This window comes from Dipodomys ordii, unplaced genomic scaffold, assembly GCF_000151885.1.
Source record: "Dipodomys ordii isolate 6190 unplaced genomic scaffold, Dord_2.0 Scaffold2, whole genome shotgun sequence".
NCBI classification, from domain to species: domain Eukaryota; kingdom Metazoa; phylum Chordata; class Mammalia; order Rodentia; family Heteromyidae; genus Dipodomys; species Dipodomys ordii.
The window spans coordinates 8721253-8741135 of NW_012267218.1; the positions used below are offsets into that span (position 1 = coordinate 8721253).

The following is a 19883-nucleotide window of genomic DNA, read 5'->3' on the forward strand; positions in this document are numbered from 1 at the left end:
TAAGCAAGAGAGAGTGTGTTTTCTTAGATTCAGATTCAGTGGGGCATGATTTTGTTTTTGTTGTTTTGTTTCTTGCACCAGGGATGAGCTTGAACTCAGGGCCTGAGCATCATCTCTTAGATTTTTCATTCAAGGGTAGTACTCTACCATTTGAGGTACCTTCTGATTTTCTGTGGTTAATTGGAGATAAAACTCTCAGGGACTTTCCTGTCATCGCTGGCTTTGAACCACAACCCTCAGATCTCAGCCTCCTGAATATAGCTAGGATTCATAGGAATGAGCCATCAGCATCACACTCCATCTAGAACATTTTGACTTTGAAGAGACAGTATGTCCATATTAAGCCTTTTGTTTTTACTTTCAATACAGTATTCAGTAAATTATTTGAGATATTTAGCATTTCACTGTGAAGTAGGGTTTGTGTTAGATGATTTGGTCCAACTATATGCTAATGTAATGCTCTAAGCTGTTTTTAAGGTCAGCTATCATATCTGATAGGTTAGGTATATTAAATTCATTTTTCAACTTACAATGGGTTTATTGGGACATAACCTCATCTTAAGTCAAAGAAGATCTGTATTTCAATTGAGATAAATCATGGCAGATAAAGCTGATAACTCCTCTTCATCTTTTACTTCTGTGTTACTTTGCTTGTTTATTGTTTTTGAAGCAGAGTCTCACAATGTAGCCCAGGAAGGCCTGTGCTCATGAGCCTCCTGCCTCTAGCTGAGATTACCATCTCTTCATCTTTCATTGTTTATTTCAAACCTACTGCCCAAAAAGGCAAGAACACAAACTGTGTCCAGAGCAAGCTCAAATAATTCTGAATTGTTATGAACTTAATGGAAGGTATCAAAAATAATATTCATGGCTGGGAAGGTGGCTCAGTGGTAGAGTGCTTGCCTTGCATGCATGAGGCCCTGGGTTTGATTCCTCAGCATCACATAAGCAGAAAAAGCCGGAAGTGGTGCTGTAGCTCAAGTGGTAGAGCGCTAGCCTTGAGCTGAAGAGCTAAGGGACAGTGCCCAGGCCCAGAGTTCAGGCCCCATGACTGACAAAGAAATATATATTCATATAAAAATATAACATTTATTAAGAGGTAAGTAATAAATATTTGCCAATTTGAAACTTATTTCTGTTTTTTAGTTTTGTTTTGTTGATCATGGGGCTTGAACTCTGGGCTTGGGCGCTGTCCCTGCGCTCTTCAGCTCAAGGCCAGCGCTCTACCATTTGAGCCACAATGCTACTTCCGGTTTTCTGGTGGTTTATTGGAGATAAAACCCTCAGGGACTAGGGCTGGGAAGGTGGCTCAGTGGTAGAGCGCTTGCCTTGCATGCCTGAGGCCCTGGGTTCAATTCCTCAGCACCACATAAGCAAAAAGAAAAAAAAGAGCCTGAAGTGGCGCTGTGGCTCAAGTGGTAGAGCGCTAGCCTTGAGCTGAAGAGCTGAGGGACAGCGCCCAGGCCCAGAGTTCCGGCCCCACAACTGGACCCCCTCCCCCCCAAAAAAAATTCTCAGGGTCTTTCCTGCATAGCTGGCTTTGAACCACAATCCTCAGGTCTCAGCCTCCTGAGTAGCTAGGATTACAGGGGAGAGCCACCGAGGCCTGGTTTTGAAACTTATTTCTAAAAATAATTTTGTCATATAAAAGGAAGTGCTATGTCAGGCACTTGTAGCTCAGCCTCTACTCCTAGCTACTCAGGAGGCTGGGATGTAAGGATCATAGTCCAAAGCCAGTCCAGGCAGAAAAGCCTGTGAGACTCTTATCTCCAATTAACTATCCAGAAAGGCCAGAAAGGCTCAGAGTGGTAAAGTGCTGGCCCTGAGCACAAAAGGTCAGGGACAGTGCCCAGGCCCTGAGTTCAAGGCTAAGACCGATACACACACATACAGAGAGGTGGAGGGGGAAGGAGAGGGAGAAGGAGAAGGAGAGGGTGAGAGAAGAACTTCAAGCCAAATGTGGTGGCACACTTCAGTACTTGAGAGGCAGAAGCAGGAGGATCTTGAGTTTGATGCTGATTTATTACACTATATAGCAAGTATATGGAGACACTCAGTCTTGAAAATGAAAAGGGAGAGAGAAAAGTTAAAAAATAACATCTATTCTAAGTCTCAAATATGTTAGGTATGGCATCAAAGCCAAGACATGCTGGTTACAAAAATAAAACTTAAGCTGGAGATGAGGTTCAGCTGTTGAGTGTTTGCCAAGAATTTACAAGGCTCTGGATTTGACCACCCAGGTCATTCTCAGATAGCAATCCCCCTGTCTCCTGTGTATCTGAGATTACAGAAATGAACCACCATACACAGCTTATTTGTTGATATGGGGTCTTGCTAACTTTTTGCCTGAGCTGGCATCAAGCATATTCTCCCAAGATCTGCATCCCAAGAGTCACTGGGATTACAGGCATAAATCACCACTCGTAGCCTTTGAAGGTACATTATAACAATTTTCAGAAAGATATAAAGTGGTATATAGTTGATCCCTGAAGGCAGATCAGTGCATCTAATAATTATTGTGCAGGCTGAAATGACCAAAGTATGTGAAAAAAAAACTATCTCAAAAATGATCATTTGGAGACCCAGAACTCCAATAAGAATCATTCATTGAAAGTGGTTTCATGAATCCAGGAATTTTTTTTCAGTGCTGAGGACTAACCCTAGGGCCTTGTACATGCTAGACAAGCACTCTTCCACTGAGCTACAACCCATTTCTTATTTTTTTTTTTGGGTCCGGTCGTGGGGCCTGAACTCTGGGCCTGGGCACTGTCCCTCAGCTCTTCAGCTCAAGGCTAGTGCTCTACCACTTGAGCCACAGAGCCACTTCCGGCTTTTTTCTTTTTTTTTGCTTATGTGGTGCTGAGGAATTGAACCCAGGGCCTCAGGCATGCAAGGCAAACGCTCTACCACTGAGCCACCTTCCCAGCCCCCCATTTTTTATTTTTTTTAAGACAGGGTCTTACTATATAGCCCAGACGGGCCTTAAACTCACTATGCAGACCAGTCTAGCCTCCTGCCTTCACTTCCTCAATGCTGGGATTACAGGTATGTACCACTAAGCCCAGTGGAAACCCATGAGTATTTCAGGAAAGGCATACTAGACACCTAAAGTGGAAAGATACAATTCAAAATGAAAAAAAAAAGGTCTGTAACATCCCAGCTTCTAAACACAGGCAGCAAACAGACCGAGGCACTTGCTGCATGCAACACAGGCCATTTTCTTCCTGAAAAGGAATCAAGGCCTCAGAAGGATGGGTGGGTTACAAAACTACTCCTAAGTAGCCAAACCAGATTCTAATAAAGGCACATTCACTGTCCCTACAAGAGTGGCAGGAGCTGCTGGCGTGTTCACTGCTGGAGCCACTGCTGACCTGAGAGTGCTCTCTGCGGCTGCTGCCGCTTCTTTCTGGATAGATGCCTGCTGCTCTTACCCTGTCCCTACTTCACCATTTTGCCTTGGGTGAGATGCAGTAGATAATTTTCCTGGTTAGTCCACACGTCTCTAAATCAAAAGAAACTGCACCAGTGAGTTTCCTCAGTGACCTTTACACATTTAGATTATGAGCACTTAAACTTTAAGCCTGAGGAGTGTCTTGTGGTGAACATATTTTGTATATGGAAAGAATTTACATAATTGTGTATAGAAAAAAGATTGTGTTAGAGTAAATACAATCAGAATTTTTTTTTTGCCACTGTGATAACCAGGAAAGTCCCATTACCCTACTTCTTGAATCTGGGCTGGCCCTGAAATCTGCTTTACCAAATGCAATGCGACAGAAAGGATGCTGTGTGACTTCTGAGCTTCCATATCAAGGAGCCTTCCAACTTCCTTCCTTCCTATTCTACAACATTGCTGCCTGCAAACAAGTCTAGCTTAGACTGGAGAATGAAACATCTCCTGGAACATGGTAGGCACACCCACCTCAGTCATCCAAACCAACCACCTCAGTTAGGACCCAAGATAGGATATGCACAAGTGACACCCTCTGGGACTTGCCAATACCCAGTGCTCCTAGCAGAGTTCATCAGAAGACCTGCCTCACTGAGCAAAGGCCAAACTTCTGAACAACAGAATCGCAATCAAATAATTGGTAGTTGTTATTATCCATTGCATTTTGGGGAAGTTTGTTATAAGAAATAATTAACTGAGCTAGCCTTCCAAATATACCTACTCATAATCAATCTCCCTCAAATTTTAAGTAATTTATACAAGGTCCTCACAGATAAGAGGAAGTACAGGTATCTCAACCAATGAGTCAAAGCTCTTTGGATGATACCATGCTACCTTCTCTTACACTTTACAACTACTAAAACAAGAAGAGAAAAAAAAAGAGAAATGGATTAGAGAAACTTTATAAAAAGCAACTGAAAGGAATTTTAAGGAAAAAATCTTTAGCTAAATATTTCATACAACTTACATATAAATGAATACTTTCAATGTATATACTTGATTGGATAGTTTTTACACATATATTAGAATATTTGCACTGTACTTAAAATAATAAAGATTTTTAGCAGAAGGACAAATCTTTAACAAAGATTAAGCTCCATGTATTGCCCTCTCATTCAAACCTTTTCAAAATTAGATTCCTATCCCAGATTACATGTATGCCCTTACTTCAGATTACTTAAAGAAATGCATATGCACAAGATGAGTGAGCAAAAGCAAAAATGGAAATAAAGACTACTTGGACATCACAATGTTCCATGCTAAATTGTTTCCTTTCCCCTCCACAAAACCAGTGACATATACAAATCACAAAACCACGGTGCAGACATGAGACAGATGTTGATGAATGAATTTACATATAAACAGGAAACCATGCACCACCACACAGATGGTTGCTCTTACCTTTTTCTGACATATAGCAGATATTTCAGCTGTAAGGGGAAGGTACACAAAATATCAACAAAGGAAAAGAGCCTATTTTAAATAGGGGCAACCATGAAGGGGAATAGACAACCTTAGTAACATAACCTCTGACCTTAACAAAAACAGGTTTTGTCTCATAAACTGTCATCTGTTTTGTTGGCCTCTATTTTCTTACAAAGGCATAAAGTGTTCTTTCTCAATCTGATAATGATCTCAAGGTTTTGTTGCATGTCCTAAAAATGTCCCTTAGTTTCACATCTAATTCGACTTTCTCTCTCTCTGACTAGAAATCACATCGTGTTGAAGCCAAACAACATTAATTTTGCCTCTTCCTTTTACAGAAGACGAAGTTGAAGGCCACTGTGGTTGGAGAGTTCTAGCTATCAATAGTAGAGATGTACTTACAGCTAAAACCTCTGAATCCCAGTTGGCTGTTCTATTATACGATGACAAAGGCCTGAGCAGTACACTTAGACCACCATCAAAAGATGGGTTGCTATAGCAATTAAAAAGAAAAAGAAACCAAGTAACTTGACCTACTTATATTTGAACTATCAATTTATGTCAGTCTTATCTCATGTAACATCAGCTACATGGTTATGTAAGAGGAGGTAATTCTCAAACGTATGAGTAGACCACCAGGAGTAAAGCTGCCTAACTGCTGTCTTCTTCCAACATTACTTTTAATGAATGTGTAAGAATTTTTTTTTAGTTGGACTATCAGTCATTTCCATGGAAATCAATGCTTGAGGGTACTTGAAAATAATTCTTCCAAGAATCTAGTAACATTACCCTTGAAATAGTAAGTGCTCAAAAAATGGAATGACACTGTATTTATAGGATGGTTTCTTGCAAGTTAGTTAAAAGATTAAAGTCAAACTTCTTGCAAATCCTATCTGGAAAGTAAGAATTAGTGGATGCCAAACCAATGAAATGTAGCTTATTGCAAAAACTCATTTGATATAACTATTATTTGATAGTTTGTTATCCTAAGTTTAGAGTTATATCTTAAATAATATTAGACTACTGTCATATTTCTAGAAAAATCCTTAAGTTAATCTTAATTCTTTCAAAGATGAATATCATCTAGAAATGATGACCAAAACTCAGAAACCCATCTCGTATTTTCGAACATATGGTCCTGTGGTGCCGGCTACTTGGGAGGCTGATCGGAGAATTGGTTCAGCCCAGAAGTTTAAGGCTAATCTAATATAACAAGACTGTCCATTAAGAAATGAAAAAACAAGTCATTCATAGCGCTGCACACCTGAAATCCCAGTACTTGGGAGGTAGAGGCAAGAGAACTAGAAGTCTGAGGCCAGCCCCAGCCATAAGGCTAGACCGTGGCTCAAAAAAAAAAAAAAAAAAAGAAGAAGAAGAAGAAGAAGAAAGAGGAGGAGGAGGAGGAGGAAAAGAATTTTAGAACTTCATAGCCAGTTTTCTCTCAAAGCACTGGAAGTAGCCCAATTTACCCATAGTTCAGCCCAAATCTTTCTAGCTGACCTTCTGTGAAATGTGCTAATGGCTCTTTGAAGGAAGTGAAATGTCACTCACAGCGTCACACTGTTCTACAGATGTCAGTCACTAAGTCAATTTCTCTCTTAACACTGAGATAGTGTAATATAAAACATTATTCTACAAAGTGGTAGTGTGATTACCATCAGCAAAAGGTCTTAAATTCTGTGTATCAAAAGTATTATGTCAAGTTCTCCCTGTGTCCCTGATTTGTAATATGTCCCCAGATTTTTCCACCTGTCTTTGCTATGCTTTTCTGAATCCTTGTCTCTGTCACTTTAGGCACCAATGAGGTGGCTGAAATAGATGCTTCTCCTGGTGCAGAGCAATGCTCTGTCTGGAACCTATCAACTTTTAGGATACAGCTTTAAAAATTCTAAAAATTTTAAGGAGCACTAAAGATCTTGTCTTTCCTTTGAAATAGGTTAAATATACTTTATCCTAATTTCACTGCTAGGGAGATGAACTCTCAGAGCAATTAAAAGATGCCTCCCCAGTACAGAGCCTGTAACAATGGCAGATAAAGGCCCGTTTTCAATTCTCTTCCTTCCTTACCCCCTTCCTGACCTCTTCCCTTCCGGAAAGAAAATCCCTTAAGACAATTCAACAGGACGTTAGTCAAACAGAATCATAATTGCAACATCTAACCTGAATTTGGGTAGGGCTGATACCTCTTCCCCCATTAAGTGTTTGCGAATATTATAAGGAAGACATTGATATAATGCTTCGGGTCAATAATAGTCATGGAATATTATGCTTTGGTTACTGTCTTTGTAAAAATAAAATAGTACAAAAGGAGACAAATCTATCATGCCATTAGTCATGATTACGCATTATTCATCCTTTCCAAAATAAATCATACCTTGTGGCAGAAGAACATCAATCAGCCACTCGCTGTGGTCCCTACAAAGAGAAACAGAATTCATTTGTGAGCTTCTTCAATGAAATGCTCCCCTTCCACATGAATGTTTGTAAGCTTCGTGCTCTTGATGAAAGGCTTTTAATAAAATGAAGTATAATTAAGAATACTATCATAATAAACCTTTTAAAATGTCTAATGCATTCCAGTTAAATGTTAAATTATAAGCATTTCATCATATGTAGTTATCTTTAAATGCTACTTTCCAGATGCTAACTATGCCAACCAAAATACAGCATAATCAATACAAAGCTGAGTGTGACACTAACCAGCCAAAAAAATCCCACTTGAATTCTATGCCATGTTTGAAAAATCAGTTTTCTTTTGCATCTTTTTTATCCCTCTAACAGCCTTTTTAATAGAGTTAGTTCAAAACTGAAATTGCTTTATTCTGTGGAATTCCTTTATCATGTCATGTGGGGGGAAATAGTGCAACATTTTCAAAGCTGAAATCTCCCAAATGACAAATATCAAACTAACCTGTAAAAAAGTAGAGAGGCTAACATAAAACTTGGGTAACACAATCACGTTGAGTCCAACTAATGTTTCTAATGTTCTCATTTTGCTCCACTTCTTTCTTTTTAAGGACTTTTATACCTACCCTGCAATTCTCTCGCTGCATTCTTCACAGAGATACAACGGAGGAGGTTTATCACCCAAAGCTACTGACAGGGAAGGATCTATACACATCTGAAACACACAAAACAACAGAATGAACTCTCCTATTCCTATGTACCACGTGACCGACACTTCAATATGACAGAGTAGTAAAGCAAGATGGAACAAACAATTTTAGGGAAACCATTTCATATTGTAACGCTGTGCTACGCTGACTGATGACTGAAATGTGCCTGCTGTGTATTTCTATTTCTCCTTGTTATTTGCAACTCAAGTAAAAATAGGGGCAAGAAATCCACCCTCAGCCCACATCATCTTGTTCAATGACTATTCAAACTGGCTCTATGGGTAGTAAACATAATCATCTCTTTTAGGAAAAGAAAAATATAGTATTAAGATTTCAAAATCATAACTAAAATCAAAGTGCTGGCAGAAGAAAATTTAGAGAATTGTGAATTTTTTGCTTCCTCAGATACAGCTCATTGAAAACATGAGCATTAAATCACTTTTCTTACTCAGTATCTTAACTCTAAATCAATCATACAATGTTTTATTTTCCTTTGCTTTTTTTCTGCATATGACCTACAACAATTCACCCTTGATGCTTGGAGTTTTACTAATCTAAGAACAGAAGAGTGTTCATTTTACACTCGATCATCATTTCAAATATCCGGATGTTTAAATCAAGTGAACAAACTTTTCAAAAGACTAGCTGAGCCGGACATTGGTGGCTCACACCTGTAATCCTTGCTGCTCAGGAGGCTGAGATCTAAGGATTAAGATTCATAGCCAGCCCAGGAAGAAAAGTCCCCGAGAAACTTATCTCCAATTAACCACTCAAAAGCTAGAAGTGGGGCTGTTGCTCAAAGTGGTAGAGCACAAAGAAGCCCAGGGACAGAGCCCAGGCCCTGAGTTCAAGCCCCACAACCGCAAAAAAAAAAAAAAGACTAGCTGAGTTTTGCATTTTGTATCACCTTAAATTTTTGTGTTTATCAGTCATTTTGAATTCTGTTGTTGTTTTCAAGAAGTAATTAGTCTACACTATAGCGATTATACAGTTAAGATGCCTAGTATACAGATACTTGTGGAACTTCACTGGGTCTTTACTCCATTTGGAAGGAGGAAATGACCCAAATTTACAACCCAATCAGCCTGTAATTCAAAGTTAAAGCCCTGAGGAGTTGAAGTGATTGGCTATATAACAATTGTAATTGCTAAATTTAAGTAATTAAACCATCAAAATTTATAAATTACATGTTGCCTAGAGCTAAAGATGTAGTGTGAAAAATTCTATTTAAGTTTATTTCTTACATTCAATGAATAACTACTGTTTGGTTTATTAAATCGAGGATTGGTAACATTTATCCTATAAAGGCCTAAGGAGTAAATTGTTTAGGCTTTGTGGCCCACACAGTTTATCACAACTACTCAACTCTTCCCGGCATGAAAGTAATCATAGTCAATGTATAAGCAAATGAGTATAACTGTGTTTAAATAAAACTTTATTTACAAAAGCAGACAGCAAGCCAAATTTTGTTGTGTGTCATAGTTTGCTGACCCTCCCTTACATAGTTATCTGGGCTTCAAGTAGTTTATAAAGTGAACTTCAAGTAAAACCCAGGTACCAAAAGCAGAATGTGATCTAATACACTCAATAAACCCAACATATTTTCACATTTAATCGGACTGTAAATCTTGGATCTTACCTAAAATGTACTTCTTCGCAACATGTTTTAACAAAAATAAGTAACATATTTGTATTTCGCCAATCATTTGGGCCTAACTCACTATTATGGCAATATCAGGCTTTTGATAAAGGTTAATCAATTTTCCCCAGGATTTTACCATACTTCCTTACTTATCAAACAAGCCATCAACACCTTGACTAGATACAGATGAGTCTTTCATTCAACTTAAAAAGAAAAATTCTCGGGGTACTGGTGGCTCACACCAGTAATCCTACTTGGGAGGCTGAGATCTGTGGATCATACTTGGAAACCAGCCAGGACAGAAAAGTACGTGAGACTTTTATTTCCAATAAACTAGCCAAAACAAAAGTGGAGGTAAGGCTCAAAAGGATGAGGCTCTGATACCGCAAGGAAAAAAACAACAAAACCCAAACCCCTCCTAGGTTATTAGAACCATTAAGAGTTTACTAGCACCATACATGGGTGGCACATGCCTGTAATCCTTCGATCCTTAAATCTAGTCTTGACAACCAAAGCTCAGAGACAGAGCCCAGGCCCCAAGGTCAAGCACCAGGACTGACATACACACACACACACACACACACACACACACACACACACACACGTTTATTAGAGATTTAGCTAATTGATCTCTCATCTGTTAAATACATTAACAAGACCCACTGTTCTGAGCAGATCAGCTTGCCCTCACATTAATGTGTTCATATCTGGCTGTTGTATTAAAAATAACTACCTTCTGATTATAAATAAAATCTATGCCCATTGTAGAGGTTTAAGAAAATGGAGAGTAAGAAAAAGAAATGAACTAAAATAACTCAGAACACTCCAACTCAATGTCATAACAGTCTGATGATTCATACTGGCTACTTTTCACTATGAATAATACTTAGTTTTAAAACTTAAATTAGACACACTATACAATTTCATAAATTTCCCTTACACTTAATACAATGTTATAAGCATCTGAATATGGATACCCTGGTCTGCATGTCATGTGGTAATGGTATGTGTTTGGGAACACTCACATTGTAAAGGGAAAACAATTCTGAGGTAGGCCTATTGTAATGCAAAAAAATGCCTAGCACAGGAAACTTTAACAAAAAAGGTTACCTTTCTATAAAATGTGCAGTGATAATAGAAAAGAGAGCTCTTTAAGAAACTGGAGATCAGTAAGATTTGGGGGTAATGAAAATGTCTTTGAACTAGATAAAGGTGGTAGTTTAAAGCACTGTGTGAATGAATGTCCTAAATGCCACTGAACTGTTCACAAATGGTTAATTTCTTGTTGTGTGAATTCCACCTCAATAAAGAAAAATGAGATAAAGAAGGATGGTTTGGCCTATCCACGAGAATTTGTTTTAGGGAGAGAAGTAAGATTGATCTAGTGGAGTGAAACAGGCTGTTAGTTTGAAAAAGGAGAAAAATCTAATTCCTTGATAATTTCTGTGATTGGATGACCAGAAAGCTTTATTAACCGGGATGCCAGAGAACTCATGAAAATGTAGCCTGAGGGGATGGGAAGGTGGCTCAGTGGTAGAGTGTTTGCCTTGCATGCATGAGGCCCTGGGTTCGATTCCTCAGCACCACATAAACAGAAAAGGCCGGAAGTGGTGCTATGGCTCAAGTGGTAGAGCACTAGCCTTGAGCTGAAGAGCTGAGAGATAACACCCAGGCCCAGCGTTCAAGCCCCACGATGCACAAAAAAAAAAGAAAGAAAGAAAAAGAAAATGTAGCCTGATATGAAAACCTACAACCAGAAGGAAGAAAAAAGATACAGAAACAAAAGTAAGAGAGAACTATGCAAATCTCATCCCTGAGAAGAAACAAACTGAGCTCCGTGAATAGCTTATAATCTTCTGTGTGTTCAGCTCAAATATCCTCAAATCAAGGAAGAGTACTTGTAAACCCCCAAACTGCTAAAGTCCAGTAGAGGGGTGCACACAGTAGAGGTCTATTTCCATTGGCAGTTCCTCTCTTCTGCAACTTTTCAACACTCATTCAGTTTGCCTTCATCAAAGGCAAAGAACAAATTTAGTAATATAAGGATGACTTTTGTTAGTCCTTCCTTATATTACTAAATTTGTTCTTTGCCTTTGTTAGTATAAGGTATCTAAATGACAATGGTATAACTGGCACTCTGTTGCTCATTTTAGTTTACAAAACACATTTTCTTTCCTTTTCTATTTATTATGTCTTACTTTTCCTGTTTTCTGTTACTATAAAGTTTTAGCATTCATTTTCTATTATTGAGTCATCAGCAAAGTACATTAAGGGAAGCCACTTCCCATAACATTAAGTTCTGTAGCGTATTCATCACCTCTAATGATTTCCACTAATACTCATTTGCCCCTATAAAGCCACACAGTATTCTACCCAGCCAAGTATTTTAGGTCCAACAAATATTACCATAAGTAATTTTGTTTGATTATCTCTCTTAACACCTTATTTCCAAGATTAAGGCATTTAGCAGGACTGAACTAATTTGATGAGCAGAAAAGAATAAGGCTGAGAATAAGGTGCTCAGTTCTGTTAATAGTTTTAATATTAAATGACAGTATGATCTTTCTGACCACTTGACTTCTTTAAAACACTATTTCCTCTGATATAATTTGTTGTATATCATCCAAACATTTCTATTGTTTCAACTGCTATTGCATCTGTGATCTGAACTTAATAATTTTATCTATTTTTACCCTACAATGCTTGAATTTGCATAGTCATCTACTAGGTATTCTGAATTTGTAACATTCAAGTAAAAATGAAAAAAACACATTACCCTGAGTTTACTAGCTCAAATAGAAGCTTAATTAAGGAATATGGAAGAGTTCATCAAGATTCTTCTGATAATTAGTTCTGTATTGCATAATACTTGCCTATGAATTCAACCAAAACTTAGAGACACCACCACCATTAGGCAGACAATCTGCCCAAATACAGTTAAACTGAATATGGAAGATGTTTGAGTTTATACATACTAGGCCTCTGCTTTACAGAGAATCATGCTGTCTATACCACTTCATTCAGCAGTGCGTTCCTAATAATGTGACCACTGAAAAGACAAATGCACAAGGTCTAGTAAAACAATACCTTCACGGCTGGCTTGTTAATTGCGTTGTGGCATTCCATGTGCTGGCAGTGGATGGGATTCCAAGCTGTAAAGCAAGGTAGAGCCAATGAATATTTTTCATTGAAATCATTTATACACTGGTAAAAGCACAGTAGACAGTTCACTAGTTCACTAGTTTTCTTTATCATAAATGGAACCAACATAATTAGATGGCTACCTAACAAAATCAGGCTTTGTAATGTACAAAAAAATTTGAAAGCAGGCAAAGATATCACAATTCCAACCATTTTCCTAAAAAGAGAAAACAGTTACAAGGTGGCATACACAGCACCATCTTACCTCACAACAACATTAATAATTTCTCAAAGATTTCCCAATTATCTCTTACTTCCTGGAATTTTACATTTTTTCACCATAGAATACTATTGGAAATGTCCTAAATTTTTGGCATCAGGCTAAATTTCAAACTAATAAGTAGAGGAATGGTAAGGCATTTACCACCTTTTCACATCCCACCTCTTTGTCATCAAAAGTGGAAACTAGAAAGATGAGTTTCTTGCCACATGGAACTTATTTCTCTCATGAATGGTACCCATATATTGAACCTCTGCTAGTTTGTTGATATCTACAATCAAGTCCTCATCTGAGTATACATAGAAAATGAGGAAAGAAATGAATGATCTGAAAGGTAGCAGATAAGAAAACATAACCAGGAATTATTATCCAGTGATTATGATGTGACCTAATGTATTTAACTAACAATATCCAGCATTTAAATAAAATATAATGTAATTGTGTGATTGGGACATCTTTCTAACATATCCTAGTCTAAATTATAGGGCAAGAAATCAATTTATTTAACAAGAGGACAAAAATTATAGACAGAGACCATGCAGTATCCAAAAAATATAATATTAGGTCCACTATATTTTGAGAGCAAGAAAAATAGAAATGAATGTATGAGAAAACATTAATAGACATCATTTAGAATTATCAGATTTGTTTCCCATATGTGATGAAGTCAAGCTGTCTATAAAGGAGGGTAACAAGTTTTCTGTATAACTAGAAAAACAGAAAGACTCTATTTAACCTATCCATGAATGCAAATACATGGGATATAAACCCTGTTCCTCCAATCCAATACTCACTCATTACAGACACAATTAATCCATTATAGCATTCTTTTCTATTTATAAATGCATTAAAATCCTTCCTACCACTGAGATCTGAGCAGTGAACACAAATCAATACACAGTTGGGGTTAGACATGCTAGTGCATGCCTGTAATCCCAGCTATAGATGGACCATGGTTGAAGGCTAGCCCAAGGAAAAATGTTATAGAGACTTTCTCTCTTAAAAGCAAAGCTGATATGGTGATACACCTCTATAATCTCAGCTACGTAATAGACAGAAGTAGAATTGCAGTTGGAAGCTAATCTAGGCAAAGTTAGTACAATATCTTACCTAAAAAAATTAAAATCAAAATGAATGAAGTCGTAGTTTAAGTAATAGGATGCTTATATAGCAAACATGAATTAAATTTTGAGTACTGCAAAGAAAAAAGAAGATGGCAGATTAGTGGCATCTTCTGTTAGACTCCATGAATAAGAAGACTCAGGGTAACGAAGATGAGACTATGTTCTGAAGACAGGAACATCAGGAATCATGAAAAAGGACAGGGCAGATGAAAATCATAAGGAAACAGAAAGACAACAGAGGAAAATAGAAAGAAAAAAACACACACAAGAAGTCTAGAACTTCAACTCCAGTTCCCCAGAGCAGAAAGGAAGGAAAAGAAATATAGACAAGGAAATCCAGGTGGCTCTGCTGACAGACTGACACCTCTAGCTGCAGGATAAATCCACACTTCCCACAAGCCTTAAATCCAGTGCAGGTGCTTGGCAAAACAGAGACTGCTCCTGTACAGCTGTCTCACAGTGGAAAAGAAAGACATTTGTTACTCTCCTTTTCTCACAGAGTTATGGAAAGGTGCCACCTTGAGAGAAATGAGACTAACTACTCTGGAGATTTGAAACAAAAGACAATCATGGCTCAGAGCTCTTTGGAACACACTGGCACAGTGCGGGTGGGAGGTGATCATGGAAAGGCCAAGGGTCTAACCTGGACCTACTGAGATGCTTAATGAGCAGCTCAGGTGGTCAAGGGCCCCATGGTGGGTGGCAGTGCAGACAGAGGGGTCCTCTGGGAGGACCAACTCTCCCTGCCTGAGAAGCATGAAACAGCACTGGGCCCACGGCTGACAGAGTACTTGGCTGACAGAGGTCTTAGCTTCCCAGTTACCTGAGTCCCCTTCTAGACAGGGCTGAGAACTGTGAGCCCAGGCCTGGCACATCGCGTACTTTCCCCAGCCTCCTCCCTAACACAGAATGAGGCTGCCGGAAGCAGAGAGACGCTTGCAGGAGCGGACTCTGGCTTCCTGTATTTATTGCCAGGCAGGACTTAGGGCGCTGACCCAGAACCTACCGATCACATTTCTAACAGCCTCCTCTCTCTCACAAGGTCTCACGGTGGGGTCTCAAAGCACTGAGCCTGGCTGCAAGACTTCCTGAGTGTCTCACTTGTTCTCCCACTGAAAAATTAGTTAGTTCTGTTAGTTCTCCCACCCTCTGATGCACTGAGGGTACATCCTAGTCTTAGACACTTATTGCCCCTGTGGGCACAAATGAAGAGGTGTGTGGAACAAGAGGGAACCTGCCTAGTCCATAGGCTGCAAAGCTCCTTATAGGCCACAGTGATTCCCACTACACAAAAAAAGGAAAAAGCAAAACTAGAGGTGCACAATTAATCTTTGGCTCAGCCCATATATAGCAACAACGAGTTCAGGCGGCACTACCAGAAACCCCAGCGATTTTTGTTTGAGTGGTACTTGGGATTTAGCTCATTGCCATGAACATATGGCTGAATATTTGGGTACTGAGCCCAGTGATGAGAAACTACACCTCAACCCAGACACTGTACAATTCAACCTAAATAACAGACTCTGAACAGCCAAAGCAAGCTGGAAGTATCACAATACCTGACTTCAATTTATATGACAGAGCCTTGGTAACGGAAACAGCAAGGTACTTGCAAAATAAAAATTAAAAAAAACAACAACCAGATATGTAGACCAGATATGTAGAAAAGAATAGGAGACCCAGATATAAAGCCAGAAATGCACAAGTACAGCCATGTGGATTTTTAAAAAGTTGCCAGTAACTTGATGGAGGAGACATCCTTAACAAATGGTGTTAAGAAAAGTGGCTTGCCACATGTAGAAGACTGAAACTAGATCCTATTTCTCACTCTGTACAAAAATCAATTCTAAATAGATCAAAAATCTTAATGTAAGAACTGAAATTCTGTAACTACTATGAAAAAGTACTTGAAGATATAGGCCTAGGGAAAGCATTTTTTAAATTTTATTTTATTGTAAAGATGCTGTACAGGGGGGTTACATTTTCAAGATTAAGGCAATGAGTACATTACTTGTCGAGCATTGTTACCTCGTCCCTTGTTGTTGTCCCACTATCCCTTCCCTCCCCCACCTCCCTTACTTCTCCCCAATCCACCCCACTCCTCTGCCTGAAGTAGTTACGTTCCTTTCCAATATACTGTCCTGTGGGTATCCTTGTTGCAATGGGTCATCCTGTGTCCTCGTTTCAGGGTTTTGTTATTCCCCTTCCTCTCCCCAGATAAGACATATGTATATACAAGATGCAGGGTACCAAAATCAAGTACAGTGACAATAGGAGATATACCATAGGGGGAAGAACATACAAAGGAAACAACAAAAAACCCCACATAGTATATTTAAAACAATAACAACAAAGACAGACTTCTTGTGTCCATATCTTGGGTTCATTTCACTTAGCATCATCTTTTCTTTTGGGGGGGGGTCTGGTCGTGGGGCCTGAACTCTGGGCCTGAGCGCTGTCCCTCAGCTCTTCAGCTCAAGGCTAGCGCTCTACCACTTGAGCCACAGCGCCACTTCCGGCCTTTTTTTTGCTTATGTGGTGCTGAGGAATCGAACCCAGGGCCTCAGGCATGCAAGGCAAGCGCTCTACCACTGAGCCACCCTCCCAGCCCCCTCACTTAGCATCATCTAATATGAACATATGTACATAGCTTCTGAGCTTTTCAGCTTATCTGATAAGATTATCCTATATGCATACAACTTATTTCAAATAAGGGAAACCATGGCTAAGAGATGGAACCAACACTTAGTAGATAAGTGGATCAAGAAAATGTGAAATAGATAGATAGATACACACACATATACATACATACAATGGAATTCTATGCTTCCATCAGAAAGAACAACACTACCCCATTTGTTATGAAATGGAAAGACTTGGAAAAATCATATTAAGTGAAGTAAGCAAGTCCCAAAGAAATTTAGGTTTCATGGGAAAGGATTTTTGAACAAGACTCCAATTGCTTAAGAAATAAGAGCAAGAATTGACAAATGAGATTGAATCGAATTAAAAAAGGTTTTCTACATCAACGGAAACAATTGCCAAAATGGAGGCAATCTATAGAATGGGAAAAATATTTGCTGAACAAAGGATTAATATTCAGAATATATAAACAGCTCAAAATTTTAATATTAAAAAAAACAAATCCATTTAATAAAAGGGTAAGTAAATTTCACAGATCTCAAAAAAATGGATAAATGGCCAATAAATACATGTAAAAATGTTCCACATCTCTACCCATAAAAGAAAAATAAGTCATCGAGATTCCATCTCACTATAGTGAGAATGATTATCATCAAGAAAATAGCCAGACACTAGTGGCTTACCCCTGTAATCCTACCTACTCAGGAAACTGAAATTCTAAGAATCTTGGTTTGCAGCCAGCGTAAGCCAAAAGTCTAAGACGCACCCCCCCCCCAGTGCAATTAACCAGCAAAAAGACAAGCTAGAAGCATGGCTCAAGTGCTACAGACCAGCCATGAGCAAGCTAGCCCAATGCATGAGAAGCCCTAAATTCAAAGTTCAAGTCCTAGTCCAGTTATAAAAGAAACCTTTACACACTGATGGTATAGATGTAAATTAGTACACTCACTATGAAAATTAGTATGAAGGATCTTCACAAAAACTAAAAGTAGACCCAGAATATGCTCCTCTTATACCACTTTCAGGTATATATGTGAAGGAATTTAAGTCAGCATACAATAGAGATATCTGCATACTCATGTTTATAGTAGCACTATTTGTACTAGCTGAACTACTGAATCTACCTAGGTACCTATAGACCAATGAATGTGTATATCTACACAATGAAGTATTTTTGAGCCAGAAAGGAAAATGAAATTGTGACATCTGCAGGAAAATGGATAGAAGTAGAGATGATTATGTTAAGCAAAATAAGCCAGAATGAGAAACACAAATAATATGTTTTCTCTTTCATCTGTGGAACCTAACCCTTAAGAAGGAATTTCAAAAATATAAAATAAGTTCTAGTTAAGAGTGTATTGCAGGAGGAAGGCAGCAGAAGAAAGTGAAAGGGAAATGAATATGGTCAAAGTACTTTGTGTACATGTATGAAAATAAAATAATGAAATATGTTAAATTATTTTAAAATAGCTACTATAAACATGTACAAAGGAAAATATGAGGAAGTACACAGTGAGCATAGAGATGGAGAATATAATGAAAGAATCAATGGACTTTTAAAAATTAAAAGATGCAATATTTGAAATTAAAATTCAGAACTCATTAGACAATTCAGAAGGAAAGATCAATGAATTAGATGAAACAATACAAGCCCGAGACAATGGAAGGACATCTTTAAAGCTAAAAGAAAAATACTGTCAAAGTAGAATTCTAAGCTCTATGAAAATATCTCTCATAAATAAATATTAAAACAAAGATTATATGAAAACAAATGTTAGACAACAGAATATATTACCAGTTGAGTTCCAATACAAAAAATATTCAGAAAATTCTGAAGGAAAATATTGAAGGAAAAAAATACTACACAGAACTACCCAAGGTATTATAATGAGACATAACAAATATAATATATAACCACAAAAGATATTACTCACATTAATACATTATTAAAAGATTATTATTTTTAAAAATAGTACAATATTGTGAGTTTGTGTGTATAAAATGTCTAACAAGAACAAAAAGGATGACAATGGAAAAGGACAAAAAGGACAAATGGAAATAAATATACATTAACAACTATAACATAATTTGAAAGTATACTTTGAAGCTAAAGATAGAGAAATTCTATTATAAAGTTAAAACTATCAATCCAATACACACATACAATTAGATGCTAAAAAAAAAAAAATCAAACCCAAAGAAATTAGGAGCTAGAGATGTAGCTCTATAGTAGAATGCATTTAAAAAATAATCCTAAACAATGTATGAATCAAATAAAAAATCCCAAAGAATGTTATAAAATATTTTATACATAACATGCATAGAAATTCATGGGATGCAATAGAAACAATGCTTGAAATCAGCAGCTCTAAATTCTTATATTAGAAAATAGAAAAGGTCAAAAATCACATATTTCTTCCTTATGAAATCAGAAAAAAGAACGAGTCAAGCTAAGTGGCGGAAATGGTAGAAATAATAGAAAAATAATAAAGATAAAGACAAAAGATAATGAAACTGAAAAAAGAAAAACAATTGAAAAAAAGCAATAAATCCAAAAGCTGGATCATTGGAGAAATCATAAAATTGATAAAACTTTCCAGCCTAGTGAAGAAAGAAAAGGCATAAATTACCAATGCCAGAAATAAAAGGTAGAAACCACAACAGATATTCCAATATATTTGATTAGTTGAATGAAATTCTCATATTCCTCCAAAGACAAAAATTTAAAAATATGGCTCAATGAAAACTGTAAGTCCTATTATAAAAAAATAAATTCATAACATAAAATTTTCCCACATAGAAAGCTTTAAGTCTAGATGGCTTCATTAGTGAATTCTCTTAACTATTTAAGAAATGAATCCTATATAAACTCAGAAAATAAGAGGAAACACTTTTCAACTCATTTTATGAGACCAGCATTACTCTGAGAAAAAGACGATGAAATACTGCAATAAAAAAGTATATACAGGGCTGGGAAGGTGGCTCAGTGGTAGAGCGCTTGCCTTGCATGCATGAGGCCCTGGGTTCGATTCCTCAGCACCACATAAGCAAAAAAAAAAAA

At 37.7% G+C, this 19883-nt stretch overlaps 1 protein-coding gene across 3 annotated transcripts in view; it reads right to left on the reverse strand.

The window, feature by feature from the left end:
- The window catches only part of Unc79 (unc-79 homolog (C. elegans)), a 236360-nt gene that overhangs the window by 130375 nt on the left and 86102 nt on the right, over window positions 1-19883 (reverse strand). For all 3 annotated transcript variants that reach the window (XM_013014130.1, XM_013014112.1, XM_013014121.1), the window contains 4 exons: window positions 12722-12786; window positions 7909-7997; window positions 7251-7291; window positions 4853-4881 (listed from right to left, as the gene is read on the reverse strand). In XM_013014130.1, coding sequence (XP_012869584.1) covers window positions 4853-4881; window positions 7251-7291; window positions 7909-7997; window positions 12722-12786 — 224 coding nt within the window. The remainder of the gene's footprint in view (window positions 1-4852; window positions 4882-7250; window positions 7292-7908; window positions 7998-12721; window positions 12787-19883) is intronic.